This window comes from Pongo pygmaeus, chromosome 20, assembly GCF_028885625.2.
Source record: "Pongo pygmaeus isolate AG05252 chromosome 20, NHGRI_mPonPyg2-v2.0_pri, whole genome shotgun sequence".
Classification (NCBI taxonomy): domain Eukaryota; kingdom Metazoa; phylum Chordata; class Mammalia; order Primates; family Hominidae; genus Pongo; species Pongo pygmaeus.
In genome coordinates this window covers 53,576,573-53,598,245 of record NC_072393.2, presented here as the reverse complement: position 1 = coordinate 53,598,245, position 21,673 = coordinate 53,576,573, and the positions used below count along the sequence as shown (strand labels likewise).

General features: G+C 48.5%; 1 protein-coding gene across 13 annotated transcripts in view; it reads left to right on the top strand.

Annotated features, from left to right (window-relative positions):
- ZNF541 (zinc finger protein 541) overlaps positions 1-16,828 on the top strand; it is a 53,109-nt gene extending 36,281 nt beyond the window's left edge. For 10 of the 13 annotated variants that reach the window (XM_054462109.2, XM_054462106.2, XM_054462116.2 and 7 more), the window contains 8 exons: positions 4,922-4,985; positions 5,623-5,765; positions 6,149-6,252; positions 8,235-8,310; positions 8,849-8,937; positions 15,513-15,653; positions 15,853-16,034; positions 16,136-16,828. In XM_054462109.2, coding sequence (XP_054318084.2) covers positions 4,922-4,985; positions 5,623-5,765; positions 6,149-6,252; positions 8,235-8,310; positions 8,849-8,937; positions 15,513-15,653; positions 15,853-16,034; positions 16,136-16,289 — 953 coding nt within the window. In that variant the 3' untranslated portion in view covers positions 16,290-16,828. The remainder of the gene's footprint in view (positions 1-4,921; positions 4,986-5,622; positions 5,766-6,148; positions 6,253-8,234; positions 8,311-8,848; positions 8,938-15,512; positions 15,654-15,852; positions 16,035-16,135) is intronic. The other 3 variants (XM_054462117.2, XM_054462110.2, XM_054462119.2) reach the window with 2 other exon arrangements.
- The last annotated feature ends 4,845 nt before the right edge of the window (positions 16,829-21,673 follow it).

Below are 21,673 nucleotides of genomic sequence, written 5' to 3'. Positions count from 1 at the left end.
TTTTTTGGGGCAGGGTCTTGCTCTGTCACCCAGGCTGGAGTACAGTGGCTTGATCACAGCTCACTGCAGCCTTGATCTCCTGGTCTCAAGCGATCCTCCAGCCTCAGACTCCCAAATATTTGGGACTACAGGTGTGCATCACCACACCTGGCTAATTTTTTATTTTTCGTAGAGATGAGGTCTTGCTATGTTGTCCAGGCTGGTCTCGAGCTCCCGGACTCGTGACTTTGCTGCCTTGACCTCCCAAAGTACTGGCATTAAATGTGTGAGCCACCCTGTCCAGTCTGTGTCATTTCCCTTTTTTTTTTTTTTTTTTTTTTTGAGACAGAGTATCACTCTGTCACCCAGGCTGGAGTGCAGTGGCGCGATCTTGGCTGACTGCAACCTCCAACTCCCAAGTTCAAGCAATTCTCCTGCCTCAGCCTCCCAAGTAGCTGGGACTACAGGCATGCGCCATCATGCCTGGCTAATTTTTGTATTTTTAGTAGAGATGGGATTTCACCATGTTGGCCAGGTTTGTCTCAAGCTCCTGACTTCCAGTGATCCACCCTCCTCAGCCTCCCAAAGTGCTGGGATTACAGGTGTGAGCCACTGCGCCTGGCCTGGCCTATGTAATTTTCCTAACAGATTTATTGAGCTGTACTTCACATACCATGCAAATCACCCATTTATAGTATGCAGTGTTTTTTAGGATATTCACAAGGCCGTGCAACTATCACACAGTCTTAATTTTAGAGCACGCTTAGCATCCCCAGAAGAAGCCAGAGCTCATTAGCAGTGACTCCACCCGTATCCCCACAGTCCCTTCTTCCCCCAGCCTGGGCACCCACTCATCTGCCTTCTCTCTTTGGATTTGCCTATTCGGGACATTTCATGTAAGTAGAATCATACAATATGCAGCCTTTTGTGTCTAGTTTATTTCACTTGGCATGTTTTCAGAGTCCCTTCATATCGTAGTGCATATCAGTGCTCAATTCCTTTTTATGGCTGAACATTTTCCTCTTGTACAGATGGGCCCCATTTTGTTTATTCATCAGTTGACGGACATTTGGGTTGTTTCCACTTTGGGCTATTATGAATAATGCTGCCATAAACATTCATACAGAAATTTTTTGGGTTTTTTTGGGAGACAAGGTCTCACTCTGTCACCCAGGCTGGAGTGCAGTTGTATGATCACAGCTCACTGCAGCTTCAACCTCCTGGGCTCAACTGATCCTTCTGCTTCGGCCTCCAGAATAGCTGGGCCTACAGGCATGCACCCCCATGCCTGGCTAATTTTTTGTAATTGTTTTTATGTAGGGAGGGGGGTCTTGCCATGTTCCCCAGACTGGTCTCAAACTCTGAGGTGGACCAGGCATGGTGGCTCATGCCTGTAATCTTAGCACTTTGGGAGGCTGGGGCGGGTGGATCACCTAAGGTCAGGAGTTTGAGACCAGGCTGGCCAACATGGCAAAACCTCATCTCTACTAAAAATATAAAAATTAGACGAGCATGGTGGCGGGTGCCTATAATCCCGGCTACTCAGGAGGCTGAGGCAGGAGAATCGCTTGAACTGAGGGCACAGTGTTGGGAACAGGCCCCCCAAAATCTGGCCGTAAACTGGCCATAAACAAAATCTCTGCAGCACTGTGACATGTTCATGATGGCCATGATGCCCACGCTGGAAGGTTGTGGGTTTACCGGAATGAGGGCAAAGAACACCTGGCCCACCCAGGGCGGAAAACCGCTTAAAAGCGTTCTTAAACCACAAACGATAGCATGAGCGATCTGTGCCTTAAGGACATGCACCTGCTGCAGATAACTAGCCAGACCTATCCCTATACTTTGGCCCATCCCTTTGTTTCCCATAAGGAATACTTTTAATTGATCTATAATCTATAGAAACAATGCATATCACTGGCTTGCTGTCAATAAATATGTGGGTAAATCTCTGTTCAGGGCTCTTAGCTCTGAAGGCTGTGAGACCCCTGATTTCCCACTCCACACCTCTATATTTCTGTGTGTGTCTTTAATTCCTCTAGTGCCACTGGGTTAGGGTCTCCCCGACCGAGCTGGTCTCGGCAGCGGAGGTTGCAGTGAGCCGAGACCGTGCCATTTCACTTCAGCCTGGGCGAAAGAGCTAAACTTGGTCTCAAAAAAAAAAAAAAAAAAAAAAACTCTGGGGTGAAACAATCCTCCTGCATTGGCCTTCCAAAGTGCTGGGATTATAGGCCTGAGCCACCACACCCAGCCGTATGTACAGGTTTTTGTGTGGATTTATGTTCTCAGCTCTCCTGGGTAGATAACTAGGAGTGTAGTGCTGGGTCATATGGTAACTCCATATTTAACTGTTTACAAACTGCCGGATTGTTTTCCAAAATGGCTGGGCCACTTTAAATTTCCAGTAGCAGTATATGAGCATTTTCATTTCTCCTCATTCTTGTCAACACTTGTTATTGTCTATCTTTTTAAGTATAACCATCCTACTAGATGTAAAGTGGTCCTTTTGCAGGACAAACGTTTCTAATTTTCATGAAGCCCAATTTCCTTTCTTTTGTTACTTGTTCTTGTGGTGTTATATGTGAAGATTTGCCTGACCCAAGTCATGAAGAGTCACTCTTGTTTTCCTGTAAGAGTTTTGTAATTTTGGGCCAGGCGCAGTGGCTCATGCCTGTAATGCCTGCACTTTGGGAGGCCGAGGTGGGCGGATCACAAGGTCAGGAGCTCAAGACCAGCCTGGCCAACATGGTGAAACCCTGTCTCTACTAAAAATACAAAAGAATTAGCCGGGTGTGGTGGCGGGCACTGTAATCCCAGCTACTCAGGAGGCTGAGACAGAGAATCGCTTGAACCCGGGAGGCGGAGGTTGCAGTGAGCCAGGATGGCACCACTGCACTCCAGCCTGGGCAACAGAAAAAAAAAAAAAAAGAGTTTTGTAAATTTGACTCTTAGGTTTAGGTCTGTAATCAATTTGAAGATAACTTTTATATATTACACGAGGTAAAGGTCCAAATTCATTTTTTTGCATGTGTATATCCAGTTCTTCCAGCAGCATTTTTTGAAGACTTCCCATTGAATTGACTCAGCACAATTCAGTGTTAGAAATCAATTGACCATAAACGTGTGGGTGTATTTCTGGGTGTTCAATTCTATTGAATTGATCTGTATACTTATCTTTATGACAGTATCACACTGTTTTGATTACTGTAGCTTTTAACTTTTGTTTTTTTTTGTTTTTGGGGGGTGGTTTGGAAGGGTTTTTTTTGAGACAGAGTCTTGCTGTGTCGCCCAGGCTGGAGTGCAGTGGCATGATCTTGGCTCACTGCAGCCTCTAACTCCCAAGTTAGCCTCCCACTTCAGCCTCCCGAGTAGCTGGGATTGCAGGGGTGCACCACCACACCAGGCTAATTTTTGTATTTTTAGTAGAGATGAGGTTTTGTTATGTTAGCCAGGCTGGTCTTGAACTCCTGACTTCAGGTGATCCGCCCACCTCGGCCTCCCAAAGTGCTGGGATTACAGGCGTGAGCCACCGCACCAGGCCTCTTTCTTTAGATATTTCTTTCTGTCTCTTTCTCCTTTCCATCTGGTACTCCTGTTACATGTAGTTGTTGTACTTAATGGTATCCCACATTTCTCTGAGGCTCTCTTTATTCTTTTTCTCTTCGTTCTTCGGATTCCATAGTCTCTATTGATCTGTCTTCAAGTTTACAGATTATTTTCTTCCTGTCAACTCAAACCTATTGAGCCCCATTTTGGTTATTTTATTATTTTCCTCAACAGCTTCACTTGCCAATATTTTACTTTCTAACCCCAGAATTCCCATTTGGTTCTCTCTTTTTAATAATTTCTACCTCTTAATGATATTCTGTCTATGATGAGAAATTGTCACTGTACCTTCCTTTAATTCTTTAAGCATGGGAGCTGACAGGAGAGGCAGCCCCTGTCTGGGCTGCACCTACCTGGAGTAGAACCCTTGGAGCTGGGAGCTGGCTGGGTAAGGGAGCAGGTCACAGCTCAGATGCAACAGCCTCTTGTTCTTACCAATATTCAGTTGATTATTTTTTATTTTTTATTTTTTTGAGATAGAATCTCACTCTGTTGCCTAGGCTGGAGCACAGTGGTGCAATCTCGGCTCACTGCAATCTCCACCTCCCGGGTTCAAGTGATTCCTGCCTCAGCCTCCCAAGTAGCTGGGATTACAGGCACATGCCACCACGCCCAGCCAATTTTTGTATTTTTAGTGGAGATGGGGTTTTGCCATGTTGGCCAGGCTGGTCTTGAACTCCTGACCTCAAGTGATCTGCCCGCCTCAGTGTCCCAAAGTGCTGGGATTATAGGCGTGAGCCACCACACCCGGCCTAGTTGATTTTTTTTAATGAATATTTCTCCAAGTGCTGAATGACCTTAGGACAATTTCCAGAGACTTTAGTGTGCTGTTTTTATATATACATATACTTGTCATGAGTTAATTTGTTAGAGTTCCTTCCTCTACCTTTTCTGAAGTGCTGCCGTCTCCCATGGAATTTTTTTTTTTTTTTTTTTTTGAGATGGAGTCTCGCTCTGTCGCCCAGGCTGGAGTGCAGTGGCGCGATCTCCGCTCACCACAAGCTCCGCCTCCTGAGTTCATGCCATTCTTCTGTCTCAGCCTTCCGAGTAGCTGGGACTACAGGCACCCACCACCACGCCTGGCTACTTTTTTTGTATTTTAAGTAGGGACAGGGTTTCACTGTGTGTTAGCCAGGATGGTCTTGATCTCCTGACCTCGTGATCCTCCCGCCTCGGCCTCCCAAAGTGCTGGGATTACAGGTGTGAACCACTGCGCCCGGCCAACCCATGGGATCTTAAAGACCCTGCTTTCAGCTGCGTCCACACAGGCAGGCAGAGGACCCTGTCGGTTACCTGCTGTCTGTCTTCTTGAGCCTTTTCACTCTGTGCTTTCTAGATCAAGTGGATGGGTCTTTTGGCATCTGTGTGGTGAAGGATGACACCAAGATCAGCATTGAGCCGTAAGTTGGGTCCTTTCCAGTGAAGCTGCTTTTACCCCACCTTGAGTTCTAGTGTCACTTTTCCCAAGGGTTCCTTCTTCCCATGGGGGGTTCAGGTTTACTCACGTAGGCTCCCTAGGCGTGAAGTGGTAGATTTTTCCAAATATATGTAGGAAGATCCCCCAATATTATTCCTTTTAGAAATATATATATATATGAAAATCCCCCAAAATTATTCCTTCTAGAAATATGTATGTGGCACATGGGGACAGAATGCCCTGGACCTTGGGGTTCCAGGTAGAATTGGTGATGGCACAGAGTGGGACTCAAGCATGCCTGAGGGATGTGGCTGGATGGCTGTGGTGTGGACATAGACACATGCCGGGTGTCAGCTTGTACCTCCCCTGCCTTGACCCTGAGAGAGAAATGTGGCAATGAAGGAAAACAGAGGAAGGGAGGAAGTGTCCCTGCAGACGTTTCTGAAATGCCTGTGTGCGTCTGTCGGGGACAGCACGTACCTGATGCACCTGCGACAGCAGAGGGTTTCCATGGAGCAGGCTGTGGCCCAAGAGCCCGGCATACAGAGCATCTCCATTTCACTTCCCATCTCAGTCATGTTTGTACGTCTCCCTTATCTGTATGTGTGGCCTCATTTCAGACATATCAATATAGGAAGCCGGTTTCAGGCAGAGATCCCGGAACTCCAGGAGAGATCCCTGGCTGGAATTGACGAGCATGTAGCTTCTCTGGTCTGGAAGCCATGGGGAGATATGATGATCAACCCAGAGACACAGGATAGAGGTGGCTGAGGCTTTGGGGCTAAATTCCTAAGGGCCCTTCTTCCACCTCCATTTCCAGGGTGTTTTTCCTCCTGGGTCTCGAGCTCCTGACCGCTGGATCCAAGAAGCAGTGTCCCCTGGGTGTGGGAGGGAGCTGACTCTTGGCCAGCATTGCTTCTTCCCTGCTGCATTCTCCCTCCCCTACCTCTTTTATCACATGGTGGCTGGTCAGGCCATCAAGAGCGGGTGCCAGGGACAGGGTTCTGCTCTTCCTCCTTGTCCCTCCCTGAGATGCAGGAGAGAAGGGGAAGGCACCCCCTCTCTGCTGTCTCTTGGGAAAGGTTCCTCCCTAGCACCTGATGACTCCTGTGTGCCTCCTCTTCCTCATGTCCTTCTTGGAAACAGTGACCGAGCTCTGCAATGTGGCGTGCTCCAGCGTGATGCCAGGAGGGGGCACCAACCTGGAGCTCGCTCTGCACTGCCTGCACGAGGCTCAGGGCAATGTTCAGGTGAGGCACAGCAAGGGGACCCTCCCTGCTTTCCTGGGGCCCAGGGTTCTAGGTGCATGTGACATGCCATCTGCTTGGGGGTTCAGAGCGGATGGAAGCTGGAAGAAGGCCACCCAACCTCCTCCACAGCGGCTTTGGGATTGCAGTGGTCCTTGTGCATGGACTGTAGGGGAATGTTAAGACGTGGGCCCAATTCATAGCTATTTGTCTGGGGCAACAACCAAGCGCAGGGGTTCCTCTGAGATCTCAGGGGGCACTGGAGAAGGGAAGCCCTGAAGACCCAGCTCAGGCCCTGCATTCATCTACTTAATTCCTTGAGTTTTAGCTTTCGATTGAAAACTCATATATACAAACCTCTGATGCAACATAAATGCCTCTACCTACTCCAAGGACCCCCCCTCACAATTCTGGGTGTTAGAAAGTAAATTAAAAGTCTAACTGTGAGGAGCGGGAGAGAAAGAGCCACATTGCCTGTGTTAAGGATCTAAGAGTCATGCCATGGTCTTGCTTTTCACCAACCTGAGAGGCAGTGTCTGGCATATAGCAGGTCCTCAGCAGAGTGGCAGTACATATTTATCAGGTACCTGCTGGTTGCCTGTACTGTAGGCACTGGGGCCAGGGCCAGCTGAGGGGCTCCACGCTTGGTTTAATGCTCTGCTGTCTCTGTCTTGAAATTCTTGGCCAGGCGCGGTGGCTCACGCCTGTAATCCCAGCACTTTGGGAGGCCGAGACGGGTGGATCACCTGAGCTCAGGAGTTCGAGACCAGCCTGGACAACGTGGTAAAACCCCATCTCTACTAAAAATAAAAAAATTAGCCAGGCATGATGGTGGGCGCCTGTAATCCCAGCTACTTGGGAAGCTGAGGCAGGAGAATTGCTTGAACCTGGGAAGTGGTGCCCGGTAGTCCTCTTGCAGTGAGCCAAGATCGCACCACTGCACTCCAGCCTGGGCAACAGAGTGAGACTCCGTCTCAAAAAAGAAAAAAAAAAAAAAAAAGAAATTCTTAATACTTTTTAAACAAGGAGTCCTGCATCTTCATTTTACAGTGGGCCCACAAATTATGCAAACCCTGCAATGATGGCTTATACTAGTGATCGAGATAAAATCCCTGCCCTCAGGGGGCTTACATTTTAGGAAAGTCAAATTGTTAGCTAGGCCGGGTGCATGGCTCACGCCTGTAATCCCAGCACTTTGGGAAGCCAAGGCGGGCGGATCACCTGAGGTCGTGAGTTCGAGACGAGCCTGGCTAACGTGGTAAAATCCCGTCTCTACTAAAAATACAGAAAAAAAAAAAAAATTAGCAGGGAGTGGTGGCAGATACCTGTAGTCCCAGCTACTTGGGAGGCTGAGGCAGGAGAATCGCTTGAACTGGGGAGGTGGAGGCTGCAGTGAGCCAAGATCATGCCACTGCACTCCAGCCTGGGTGACAGAGCAAGACTCTGTCTCAAAAAAAAAAAAAAAACCAAAGAAAATTGTTAGCTAGCTGGGTACAGTGGTACCCACCTGTATTCCTGGCTACTTGGGAGGCAGAGGCTGAAGGAGCCCAGGAATTGGAGCTCAGCCTGGACAACATAGTGAGACCTCATCTTTAAAAATAAAATAAAATGTTTTCAATTGTTAGCTATTGACTAATGCTATGAAGAAAATAAAAATGGGGCCCTACGCAAGGGTTATACTCCTCAAAATGCCAGTCCCCGAGGGAATAAGGAGCTTGTGCCAGAATAAATCCACACACAGTCTCCTTCGTCAAGATAGGCTTGCTGTGAAAAAATAACTTCAGTTGCATTCAGTGGTGTGCCTGGTGACACAGTTGATGCACGCACAGACAGTTCACAGGCTGGCGGCCCATCCAGGGCAACTTTGAATAGCCCTGGGACAGGCAGTGTCTTTAGGGACAAGTGTTTTTCAGATGAATGGGAGGATGCCAGTAGTCCTCTTCCCCCACCTGGTCCTGGGCAGCCTGTCGCTCCTCTTGTTGCAGGTCGCCCTGGAGACTCTCCTGCTCCGAGGGCCCCAGAAGCCATGGACACACCTGCTCGCTGACTATCGCTACACAGGTGATGGGGAAAGGATGCCGGGCTGGTTTGGCCCAGCTGAGACCCCTATGAATCGGCCAGCTCTGTTGCAAGCTCTGCCCCTGCCTTCTGGAGTTCTCCTCAGGGCCTTTGCCTGCCTTTCAGGAGGGCCTGTCCTTGTCAGGATGACTCAGTGGGTGCCACATTCCGCTAGTGGGATCCTGCTTCACCCTTTCCCAGTGGTTTCCTTACGGACTCTGCCCAGCTGGAAGGGGACTGATCATGGCCAGGGGGAGGGAAGATGAGCTTAGGTTCAGTGGCTGAACACATCAGCTCTGGAAACAGGATGCCAGGGCCCCCACCTGCCTTTAGCAAGAGACTGAAGCCTCAGTTGCCACATCTGTTAAGTGGGGCTAGTAGTGGTCCCTCCCTTCTGGAGACTTTTTGAGTTTTTTATGAGATTGGCACATAATTGGTACTCAGTAATGGCAGCTATAAAAGGGAAGCTGGTCTGCATTTCAGCCATGGCTGTGGTCCCAGGACAAATGGCCTTCCCCCTGTCGGCTGTGTTCTTTGATAGGTTCAGACGTCTGGACCCCTATAGAGAAGAGGCTTTTTAAGAAGGCGTTCTATGCCCACAAGAAGGACTTCTACTTGATACACAAGACGGTAAAGTGAACGTGGGCTGGTGTCCAAGGCCCTGCCTCACACAGCTGAGACAAGCTAGAGCTGCAGGGCTGGTCGGGGGTCGGAGGGCCCCACCCTCACCTGCCTGTGGCAGCACTCTCACTGTAGACAGTTTACAATGTCAAGAAGCCATCCTCGTGAACAGCTCCAGATGGTACAGACCTGCATCACCTGCACACAACAGTTTTCCATGCCCCTCCCCGCAGTCCTACTTCTGCTTGGCAACCTCTGTTACCTATTCCACAAAGCAACAGGCATTTCTGTCTGTACAAATTTTATATATATAGGTATGCATGTACTTTAAAAAAGATAAGGGCCGGCCGTGGTGGCTTACGCTTGTAATCCCAACACTTTGGGAGGCCAAGGCGGGAGGATTACTTGAGGTCAGGAGTTCAAGACCAGCCTGGCCAACATGGTGAAACCCCATCTCTACTAAAAATACAAAAATTAGCCAGGCATGGTGGTGAGTGCCTGTAATCCCAACTAGTTAGGAGGCTGAGGCATGAGAATCGTTTGAACCCAGGAGGCAGAGGTTGCAGTGAGTGGGGATTGTGCCACTACACTCCAGCCTGGGCAACAGAGTAGGACTCTGTCTCAAAAAAAAAAAAAAAAAAAAAAAAAAGGCCTGGCGTGGTGGTTTATGCCTGTAATCCCAGCACTTTGGGAGGCCGAGGCATGTGGATCACCTGAGGTTGGGAGTTCGAGACCAGCCTGACCAACATGGAGAAACCCTGTCTCTACTAAAAATACAAAATTAGCTGGGCGTGGTGGCACATGCCTGTAATCCCAGCTACTCGGGAGGGTGAGGCAGGAGAATTGCTTGAACCCGGGAGGCGGAGGTTGCGGTGAGCCGAGATCTCGCCATTGCACTCCAGCCTGGGCAACAAGAGTGAAACTCCGTCTCAAAAAAAGAAAAAAAGGATGAGGTCAGGTGCAGTGGCTCACGCCTGTAATCCTAGCACTTTGGGAGGCCAAGGTGGGAGGATTGCTTGAGGCTAGGAGTTCAAGACCAGCCTGGGCAATATAGTGAGACCTTGTCTCTACAAAAAAGTTAAAAAGTAGCCTAGCATGGTGCCGTGTGCCTGTGGTCCTAGCTACTCGGGAGGCTGAGGTGGGAGGATTGCTTGAGCCTGGGAGGTGAAGGCTGCAATGAGCCAAGATTGCGCCACTGCACTCCAGCCTGGGCGACAAAATGAGACTCTCCCCACCCCAGGAAAAGCCAAAGGATGAGATCTCACTGCATATAATGTCCTGCTGCATATTTTCTGTTCTAAAAAAAAAAATTGGATATACACAAAATTGCACATAATTGAAGTATAATAAGATTTGCTAAGTTTTGACATATTGATACTATACCTGGGAAACCATCACCACAGTCAAGACAATGAGCATGTCCCTCAGCCCTGAATCTCCTCCTGCCACATAGTAATCACTCCCCATTTCACCCCCTGTCCTCAGTCAGCACTGATCTGCCAGGGCACTGTAAATTCGTTTTCATTTCCTAGAGTTTGCTATAAATGGAGTAGTCACACAGTATGGACTCTACTTGGTCCAGCTTCTCACACTCAGCATCATGATTTTGAGTTCATCCATGTTCCATGTATTGATAGGTCTCCCCTTTTCACTGCTGAATAGTATTCCACTGGGCAGATGTACCGCGGTTTAAGGAATCATTTGCCTGTTGGTGGACATTTGAGTGGTTTCCAGTTTGGGATGACTATAAATAAATTCGTTATGAACATTCAGGTACCAGTCTTGGTATGGACATATACTTTGTTTTCTAGAGGAGTAAATACCAGGAATGGAATGACTTAGTAGGTGTATGCTTAACTTTTTAAGAAACCGCCAAACAATTTTCCAAAGTAGTTGTATCATTTCACATTCCTACCGGCAGGAAATGAGGTTTCTAGTTGCTCCACAAACTCGCTAGCCCTGGGTAGGGCCAGTCCTTTTAATTCCAGCCATTCTCATGACAGTGTGGTGGCATCGCATTGTGTTTCCTTCACAACTGACGATGCTGAGCATCTTTTCATGGGCCTGTTTGCATATCTCTTGCATATTGTTTTTATTGGGATGTCTGTGTTTTCTTTTTTTTTTTTTTTGGGATGGAGTCTCACTCTGTTGCCCAGGCTGGAGTGCAGTGGCGCAATCCATGCTCACTGCAACCTTTGCCTCCCAGGTTCAAGTGATGCTCCTGCCTCAGCTTCCTGAGTAGCTGGGATTACAGGCGCCTGCTACCATGCCTGGCTAATTTTTCTATTTTTAGTAGGGACGGGGTTTTGCTATGTTGACCAGGCTGGTCTCGAACTCCCAACCTCAGGTGATCTGCCCACCTAGGCCTCCCAAAGTGCTGGGATTACAGGCATGAGCCACCGTGCCGAGCCGGCTGTGTTTTTATTATTGAGTTGCAGCAGTTCTTTATCGATTCAGGACACGTCATTTATCCAGATCCATGCTTTGTGAATGTTTTCTCCCAATCTGTAGCTTTTTAATCTCTTAACAATGTCTTTTAAAGAAAAAGTTTGTCATTTTGATGAAGTCATTTATTAATTTTTCTTTTATGGACTGTGCCTTTGGTGTTGTATCCAAGAATTCTTTGCCTAACCCAACCACAAAGATTTTCCCCTTGTTTTCCCTAGAAGTTTTTTTTTTTTTTTTTTTGTGAGACGGAGTCTCGCTCTGTCACCCAGACTGGAGTGCAGTGTCGAGATCTTGGCTCACTGCAAGCTACGCCTTCCAGGTTCATGCCATTCTCCTGCCTCAGCCTCCCGAGTAGCTGGGACTACAGGCACCCGCCACCACCATGCCCGCCTAATTTTTTGTATTTTTAGTAGAAATGGGGTTTCACCGTGTTAACCAGGATGGTCTCTATCTCCTGACCTCGCGATCTGCCCACCTCGGCCTCCCAAAGTGCTGGGATTACAGGCGTGAGCCGCCTCGCCCGGCCTTCTCTAGAAGTTTTATAGTTTTAGGTTTTACAATTAGGTTTACAATTCAGTTTGTGTTAATTTTTGTATATGGTGTAAAGTATGAGTTAAAGTTCATTTTTTGCATGTGGATATTCATTTGTACCTTTTGTTGAAAAGACAAAAAAATGTAATACCATACTGTTTTTACTACTGTAGCTTTCTAAGTCTTGAAATCATGTATTACCATATGAACTTTCTAAGTAGCTTATCCATTTTTACCAAAAAAAAAAAAAAAAAAACCTGCTAGGATTTTGATTGGTACTGCATTGGCTCTATAGGCCAATTGAGGAGAGTTGACTTTTTTTTTTTTTTTTTTGGAGACAGAGTTTCACTCTCGTTGCCCAGGCTGGAGTGCAGTGGCGTGATCTTCACTCACTGCAACCTCCACCTCCCGGGTTCAAGCGATTCTCGTACCTCAGCCTCCCGAGTAGCTGGGATTACAGGTGCGCACAACCACTCCTGGCTAATTTTTGTATTTTTAGTAGAGACAGGGTTTCACCATGTTGGCCAGGCTGATCTTGAACTCCTGACCTCAGGTGATCCACCTGCCTCAGCCTCCCAAAGTGCTGGGATTACAGGTGTGAACCACCGCACCCAGCCAAGGAGAGTTGACATTCTAACAACATTCAGTTTCTGACCCATGAACAGGGGCTGTGTCTCTATGCATCATCTTTAATTTCTCTTAGCAGTGTTTCGAAGGTTTTATTGGTTCTTATTTCTTTTAAGATCTAGGATCTCACTCTGTCACCCAAGCTGGAGTACAGCGGTGTGATCATAGTTCACTGCACCCTTTGACCTCCTGGGCTCAAGTGATCCTCCAGCTTTGAGTAGCTGGGACTACAGGTGTGTGCAATCACACGTAGCTCTGGTATAACTCTTTTTTTTTTTTTTTGAGACGGAGTCTCGCTATGTCACCCAGTCTGGAGTGCAGTGGTACGCTCTCAGCTCACTGTAACCTCCACCTCCTGGGTTCAAGCGATTCTGCTGCCTTAGCCTCCTGAGTAGCTGGGATTACAGGCGTTCGCCACCACGCCCGGCTAAATTTTTTGTATTTTTAGTAGAGATGGGGTTTCCCCATGTTGGCCAGGGTGGTCTCAAACTCCCGACCTCAGGTGATCCTCCTGCCTCAGCCTCCCAAAGTGCTGGGATTACAAGTGAGCCACCGCGCCTGGCCTCTGGCATAACTCTTTGAACGTATATTAAACAGTTATGGTAACCTTTCATGTCCTTCCCTGCTCATTCTAACACCTGTGTCTGTGGTGGGTTGACTTTGATAGATTGGGTTTTCTCCTCCTGATGTGCCATGTTATCCTGCTTCTTAGCATGCATGGTGATTTTCACCAGATCACAGGCATTGTGAATGTTAGCTGTTGGATGCTGGATATTTTTGAAGCCTTATAAATATTCTTTGGTTTTGTTCTGGGACACAGTTACTTTTAGATTCAGTTTTAGATTTTTTAGATGGGACCAGCATAGCTCTTCTCTAAGGCTGATTATTTCTTCTTACTGAGGCAAGAGTGTGTCACTACCCTACCCAGTGCCCCCTGCATCATAAGGTTTCCCACTCTGGCTGTGGGAACGGGCACTCTTCCTGGCCCTGTAGGAGCAGCAGGCACTTTCCCCTCTCATCCTTTTGGATGGCTCTTTACCCAGCTTTGGCTGGTCTCTTCCCATGCATGGGCTGGGCAGTCTTTGGCTGAGTCCTTGGGGGAAATTTGCTCCTCATCTCTGGAATGTTCTGTGTGTAGCTCTCTCCTCTGCCATCCTCTGTCCTGTGGGCTCTACCGCTGTGGTCTCCGGGGGCACTGTGCTCCACCTCAGCTCCCTGAGTCCTGCTGGGTTCTGCCTAAATTGCCCCTGCCTGGATGGTAGCCTGGAAACACAAGTTGATAAGCCGGAGCAGTGGCAGCTTGCTTCCTGTCAGGATTCACTGCCCTTTGTTGAATGACGCCTGGTGTCTTGCCAAACATTGTTTATATTTTGACTCTGTGTTTTCATTGTTTTGGATGAGAGGGTAAATCTGGTTCTGTTGCTCCATCTTGTTCAGAAGCAGAAGTCCCACTTTTTTTTAAACTTAGTGATGTCTCTTAGGCAGAGTTTGTGCTGTTTTGACTCCTTGTTTGTGAATACTCACAAAGCTGAAAAACATTTGGGTGGAGAATGTCTTTTCTGGAGTTAGCTCAATAGCCAATTTAATTTCCCGAGAAATTTTCTTCCTAGAGCAATTAAACTTTTCCTTTTTTTTTTTTTTTAAGAGACACTTGCCGGGCGCGGTGGCTCACGCCTGTAATCCCAGCACTTTGGGAGGCTGAGGCAGGTAGATCGCGAGGTCAGGAGTTCGAGACCAACCTGGCCAATAAGGTGAAACCCCGTCTCTACTAAAAACACAAAAAATAGCTGGGCGCGGTGGTGCGCGCCTATAGTCCCAGCTACTCAGGAGGCTGAGGCAGAAGAATCGCTTGAACCTGGGAGATGGAGGTTGCAGTGAAAAAAAAAAAAGAGATACTCGCTCTGGAGTACCGTGACACTATCATAGCTCACTGCTGGCCGGGTGCGGTGGTTCAGGCCTGTAATCCCAGCACTTTGGGAGGTTGAGGCAGGCAGATCACCTGAGGTAAGGAGTTCAAGACCAGCCTGGCCAACATGGTGAAACCCCGTCTCTACAAAAATACAAAAATTAGGTGGGCATGATGGAGGGTACCTATAATCCCAGCTACTCAGGAGGCTCAGGCAGGAGAATCACTTGGACCTGGGAGGCGGAGGTTGCAGTGAGCCAAGATCGCACCATTGCACTCCAGCCTGGGCGACAGAGCGAGATTCTGTCTCAAAAAAGAAAAAAGCTCACTGCGGCCTTGAACACCTGGGCTCAAGCGATCGTCTCACCTCAGCATCTTAAGTAGCTGGGACCACAGGCATGCACCACCATGACTGGCTAATTTTTTAAAAATTCTGTAGAGATGGGGTCTTGCTATGTTGCCCAGGCTGGTCTCGAACTCCTGACCTCAAGTTGTCCTCCTGCCTCAGCCTCTCAAAGTGCTGGGATTACAGGCGTGAGCCACCAAGCCCAGCTTCTCTTTTGTTTTTAACAGAAGTTATTTTTAGTGGGATCCTTTCTTAGTGGAGGAACGGGAAAATAATCCCCTAGGTTCACAGTGTGCACTCAAAACCTCCCCTTCTTCTAGAGTGAGTCACTTCCTACCAAGACTTTAGAGGCTCTGCCTAGCTGTTGTAATGTCTGTATGGTATTCTGCCTGCAGAGGGCATTCCGATTAATTAGCATGATGTTGCAGTTAGCGTCCCTGGTGGGACCTTTGTGCGCATCTTCCTTAGAAAAGAATTCCTGGGCTGGAATGGCTGCTCAGAGTGTGCAGGCTTAGGTACTGGTGGCTACTGTGTGGCTCCACTTTGAATGCTCTCGTCCTCAGGAAGGATTTTGTGGTCCTGTGCCTTTGTGGTGAGTGGTAACGCCAAGCCAAACGAAGAGGTGCTTCCAGAGGGCTTTCCAAAGGAGGCGGCCGGCCCAATGGCAAGGTCACACTCCCAGGGCCCGTGTGGCACAGCCACAGCCTGCTTGTTTTCTTTCACTAGATCCAGACAAAGACGGTAGCTCAGTGCGTTGAGTATTATTACATCTGGAAAAAAATGATCAAGTTTGACTGTGGCCGAGCCCCAGGGCTAGAAAAGAGGGTCAAGAGAGAGCCGGAGGAAGTGGAAAGGACAGAGGAAAAGGTAGAGGAACCGGGGCTGTGTCGGGAGCTCGTCTCTCCTCCCAGTGCCTGCTGCCGGTTGAGTTGGAGGGTGGGGTCAGAGGGCGAGGGTGCTCCTGATGGAAGGGTTTTCCTGCAGGAGACACATACACCCCCAGCTCTGTGTCTCTCTTACAGCAGGACAGGTCAGCACCCTTATGTCACTTTTGCTCCCTCTGCAGGTCCCATGCAGCCCTCGGGAGAGACCCAGCCACCATCCAACTCCTGAGTTAAAGATAAAGACCAAGAGTTATAGGAGGGAGTCCATCCTCAGCTCCAGCCCAAATGCAGTCCCCAAGCGGACCCCCGAGCTGTCGGGAAGTGCGGAGAGCCAGGGCATTTTTCCATGCAGAGAGTGTGAAAGGTACCCAGCTTTCTCCTGGAAACACTCCCAGGGCTCCCAGCCTCAGCCCCTGTGATCCCTTCCTCCCTGCTCTGACCCCATGTCCTCTGGCGACTCCTCAGGGTGTTTGACAAGATTAAAAGTCGAAATGCCCACATGAAGCGGCACCGCCTTCAGGACCACGTGGAGCCCATCATCAGGGTGAAGTGGCCGGTGAAGCCCTTCCAGCTGAAGGAAAAGGAGCTGGGAGCTGACATCGGCCCCCTGCAGTGGTGACTCCCGTGGCAGCAAGTCCGAATGGGGCCTCCAGTGCTGCCCCTCCTCCCTTCAGCCTCTCCAGGGCGTTTGGGGCACCCCTCTGCCTCCCCCCACCCTCCATGTCCCCCGTCGGCCAACCTGCCTGCAAACATGGAGGGCATTTGGCCACAGATAGGCAGGAGGAGCTCAGTTGTCGGACAGCTATGCAGTCCCTGTCCGGTGGCGCTGGAGGCTCCACTCTCCTTAGGTTCATAGTCTCTCCCCTTCTTTTCCTTCCACTTCTAGAGCAGGGAGGCTTGGGGAGGGGAAAAGTTAGCTCTGGGTAGCTCTTAAATCTTAGCCTCAGTTGTGGGGTTTGGTTTCATGTGTTAGATAAGGCCAAGACGTAGAGAATCAGTGGGAAAAAACCTTGATATCTCCAACACGCTGGGCCCCTCCCTGGGGTGGGCACTCTACCTTCCAGATTCAGTCCCTAGTCTTGCAATGAATTCTGCATTGTTCAGTGTTTTTTGTACGTGTCAACTCGTAACTCTGATTAAATTGGGTTCTTGAGCCGCTGTCTTTGACTTCCCTGCCTATTGATCCAATAAAGGCTTAGGAACCCCAACACGTGCTAAGGCCAGGAGGTGAGTCAGCTGTGGCCGCCCTGGGGGCTGGGCCTTGGGGAGAAGAGGGGCATGTTGATTTGGACATTCATTCAGCAAACATCTACGAAGCACCTGCTGTAGAATGCACTGGACGTTGCCAATCCGTACAACAGGGATAGTGAAGCAAGAGAGGCCCTTTTCCTCACGGACCTTCCCTTGTAGGAGCAGGAAGGTAGCAGTAATAATAAGCAAACAAGGTGATTTTAGGTCATGATACTGGAAATGCTTTTGGCTATGACAGAAGAGTTGGTGTTGATTTAAACAATCATGGAGTTTGGCTATCCCAGTGGGGGCTCAGCCTTGAAATCAGGGACCCCTGGCAGGGGCAGGGGCAGAACCAGGGCTCCAGCAGAGGCAAGAATAACCTCGAACCAAAATCCAGACCGGCAGGGGCAGGGCGGGGGGGCAGGGAAGAGAAAACAGCCCCCTTCCCCGCCTCCCTTTTTAAGAGTGAGGAAAACTTTTAACAGCTCCCAACAGATGCCCGGATGTCTCATTGAGCCTGTGTTCGCTTCTAAACTGATCCCTGTTAGTGAGAAGGGAAATGACCACAGTTAGCCTAGACCACTCAAGATGCAGCTCCATGGCCAGGTGCAGTGGCTCTCTCCAGTAATCCCAGCACTTTGGGAGGCCAAGGCGGGTGGATCATGAGGTCAAGAGATCAAGACCATCGTGGCCAACATGGTGAAACCCCATTTCTCCTGAAAATACAAAAATTAGCTGGGTGTGGTGCCACGTGACTGTAATCCCAGCGACTTGGGAGGCTGAGGTAGGAAAATCGCTTGAACCCAGGAGGCGGAGATTTCAGTGAACTGAGATTGCGTCACTGCATTTCTGCCTGGTAGAGCAAGACTCCCAAAAAGAAAGAAAGAAAAGAAAGGTAGGCTCCGCAGTGGCTCACACCTGTAATCCCAGCACTTTGGGAGGTCAAGGTAGGTGGATCATTTGAGGTCAGGAGTTTGAGACCAGCCTGGCCAACATGGTGAAACTCCATCTCTACTAAAAATACAAAAAAATTAGCCAGGCATGATGGTGAACACCTGTAGTCCCAGTTACTCAGGAGGCTGAGGCAGGAGAATCACTTGAACCTGGGAGGTGGAGGTTGCAGTGGGCCAAGATCGCACCACTGCACTCCAGCCTGGGCGACAGAGTTGTCAGTGGCTCACACATCAGTGGGAGGTGGTCAAGGAAAGGACAGATCAAGGCCGGCAGGGCAGGTTTGAGCCTGAGCAGCTGTAGTTGATGCCATTAGCTCAGATGGGGAATTGACTGCAGAGGACTGATTGCATCAGGGTGTGATCGTGTCTATGACGGGGAGCTGGGAAAGTAGACGGCAGTGTCAGAAGGTTTCACAGAGGGCCCACCTATCAGCTAAGGCTTAAAGATTGGCTGGGAGTGGGGCAGAGGTGGACACTGAGTTTGAAGCAGTTGGAACACTGCAGTTAAGGGAAAGGGTTCAGGCGTCAGATGAACCTCAATTCCATCCTGGCTCCTCTTACCTCCTTGTAAACTAGGGCGAATCACTTTCCCTGTGGGAGCCTCAGTTTTCTCAATCTGTAAAATGGGATGAAAATTGCCCCTCCTCAACCCCTGCAACCTATCAGTTAAATAAAATGTAAATTATGGCCAGGCGTCGTGGCTTACACCTGTAATCCCAGCACTTTGGAAGTCCAAGGTGGGCGGATCACTTGAGGTCAGAAGCTCAAGACCAGCATGACCAAGATGGTGAAACCCCATCTCTACTAAAAATATAAAATACAAAAATTAGCCAGGTGTGGTGGTGCGTGACTGTAATACCAGCTACTTGGGTGGCTAAGGCACAAGAATTGCTTGAATCCGGAGGTGGAGGTTGCAGTGAGCAGAGATCGCGCCACTGCACTCCAGCCTGGGCAACAGAGCGAGACTCCATGTCAAAATAAATAAATAGAAATAAAATTTAAATTAAGCACTTAGGAGAGTGCACCAGAAGAACTGAATGGCTACTAGTTAACAAGCTGTCATGTGATTGCTAATATTGTTTGGATCCCATCCTAAATAAATCCAATGAACTCTGGAAATGGAAAAAAATTCCCTGGTTGAAAAGGCTGAGGGGTATATTATCTGTTGCTGCATGACAAATTACCCTGAAATGGAGCAGCTTAAACAGAAGCTTTTACATAGCGTTGCTTTGACAGACACGGAACCAAAACTGCTTGTGGTAATGCAGGCTCACCCCCACCTGCTCTGTGGTCAGGACACAGTGGCAACCACAAGTAGGTGGTCCAGGCAAGTCTATTCATGTATGAAGAGAGTCGGGGGGAAGGCTTCTTATGCCTTGCTCGGCTCAGCCAACCCCCTAGATAATAGCGGTTTCTCAAACTGTGGTCCCAGGATTATCTGCATCCTAATTTTACTTTTTTTTTTTTTTTTTTTGAGATGAGACAGGGTCTCACTCTGTCGTACAGGTTGGAGTGCAGTGGCACGATCATAGCTCACTGCAGCCTCAAACTCCTGGGGTCAAACAATCCTCCCACCTCAGCCTCCCAAGGAGTAATTTAAAAATTTTTTAATTTTGTAGAGATAAGGTCTTGCTTTTTGCCTAGGTTGGTCCTTAACTCCTAGGCTCAAGCGGTCCTCCCACCTTGGTCTCCCAGAGTGTTGGGATTACAGGCATGAGCCACCAGGTCTGGCTGCATCCTAATTATATAGGGTTCTGTTTTTTAAAAATGCAGATTCCTGTGACCCACCACAGACTCAGAATTGGAACCATTGTGGGTACGGCCTTGGAACCTGTTTTATTTAAAGAAGATTTTTAGGATAGTTTTAGATTTGTAGAAAAATTGCAATGACAGCAAAAAAAATTCCCACATACCCCAGTTTCTCCTATGATTAACATCTTATATTAGAATGGTACATTTATTACCATGAATGAACCAATATGGCACAATATTATTAACTAAACTTCATAGTTTATTTAGATTTCCTTAGTGTTTTTGTTTGTTTTGAGATGGAGTCTCACTCTGTCACCCAGGCTGTAGCACAGTGGCACAATCTTGGCTCACCACAACCTCCACCTCCTGGATTCAAGCAATTCTTCTGCTTCAGCCTCCCGAGTAGCTGGGACTATAGGCGCCCGCCACCAGGCCCAGCTAATGTTTGTATTTTTAGTAGAGACAGGGTTTCGCCATGTTAGCCAGGCTGGTCTCGAACTCTTGACCTCAGGTGATCCACCTGCCTCAGCCTCTCAAAGTGTTGGGATTACAGTCGTGAGCCACCACACCCGGCCGATTTCCTTGGTTTTTTAACTTAATGCCCTTCTGTTCCAGGATCCCACCCAAGGTAAGACATTACATTTAGCAGTCATGTCTCCTTGGCTGTGACGGTTTCTCAGGCTTTCCTTGTTTTGATGACTTGACAGTGTTATTTGTTTGAGACAGAGTCTCCCTCTTGTTGCCCAGGCTGGAGTGCAGTGAGGCAATCTCCGCTCACTGCAACCTCCGCCTCCCGGGTACAAGTGATCCTCCTGCCTCAGCCTCCCAAGTAGCTGTGATTACAGGCATGCACCACCACACCGGGCTAAGGTTTTTTGTATTTTCAGTAGAGACGGGGTTTCCCCATGTTGGACAGGCTGGTCTCGAACTCCTGGCCTCAAGTGATCCTCCTGCCTTGGCCTCCCAAAGTACCGGGACTACAGGTGTGACACACTGTGCCCAGCAACAGTTTTGAGGAGTACTAGGCAAGTGTTTTGGAGGATGTGGCTCAACTGGAATTTGTCTAGTGTTTTTTTCATGATTAGATTGAAAGATCCCAGAAGTAAAGAGCCGTTTTAATCGCATGACTTACCAATGTTGAGGTTAACCTCAATCACCTGGATGTCAATGTCCGGTTTCTCCACTGTAATTTTAGTCTTTTTCTCCCCTTTCTTGTACCTTCTTCTTTGAAAGGAAGTCACTATGCACAGTCCATACTTACAGAATGGGGAGGTATCCTTCACCTTCTTGAGAGCAGAGTATCTACACAGATTATTTGGAATTCTTCTGCACAAACTATTTGTCTATTCTCCCCCCTTTATTTATTTGTTCTATATTCATCTATATGACCATAGGCTCATGGATACTTTATGTTTGGGATTATAATCCAATACTATTTTGCTGCTCAAATTGTTCCAGCTTTGGCCATTGGGAGCTCTTTCAGTTGGCTCTTTCAGTTGGCTCCTTTGGCATACCCCCTAATTTTGTGTGTGAGCACACGTGTGGAATATTTCCTTCCTTTCTGGCACTACAAAGTTATACTGCGGTGAGCTATGATTGTGCTGCTGCACTCAGCCTGGGCGACAAAGCGAGACCCTGTCTCCAAAACCAACAACCCAAAGAGTGAGACCCTGTCTCAAAAACCAACAGCTCAATTTTCTGGGACAGTAGGAGGTGTGTTTGAATCTGAACTTTTTCTTTTAGAGACAAAGTCTTGCTATGTTGCCCAAGGCGGGACTTGAACTGGACTCAAACTCCTGGGCCCAAGCGATCCTCCCGCCTCCCGAGTAGCTGGGATTATAGGCACGAGACACCGCGCCCATCTTCGAATCTGAATTTTTTTTTAACACGCTCTCTTCAGCTATTTTTTTTTTCTGAGACTAAGTCTCTGTCGCCCAGGCTGGAGTGCAGTGGCACGATCTCGGCCCACTGCAACCTCCACCTCCCCGGTTCAAGCGATTCTCCTCTCTCAGCCTCCTCAGTAGCTGGGATTACAGGCGTGTGCCACCACACCCGGTTAATATTT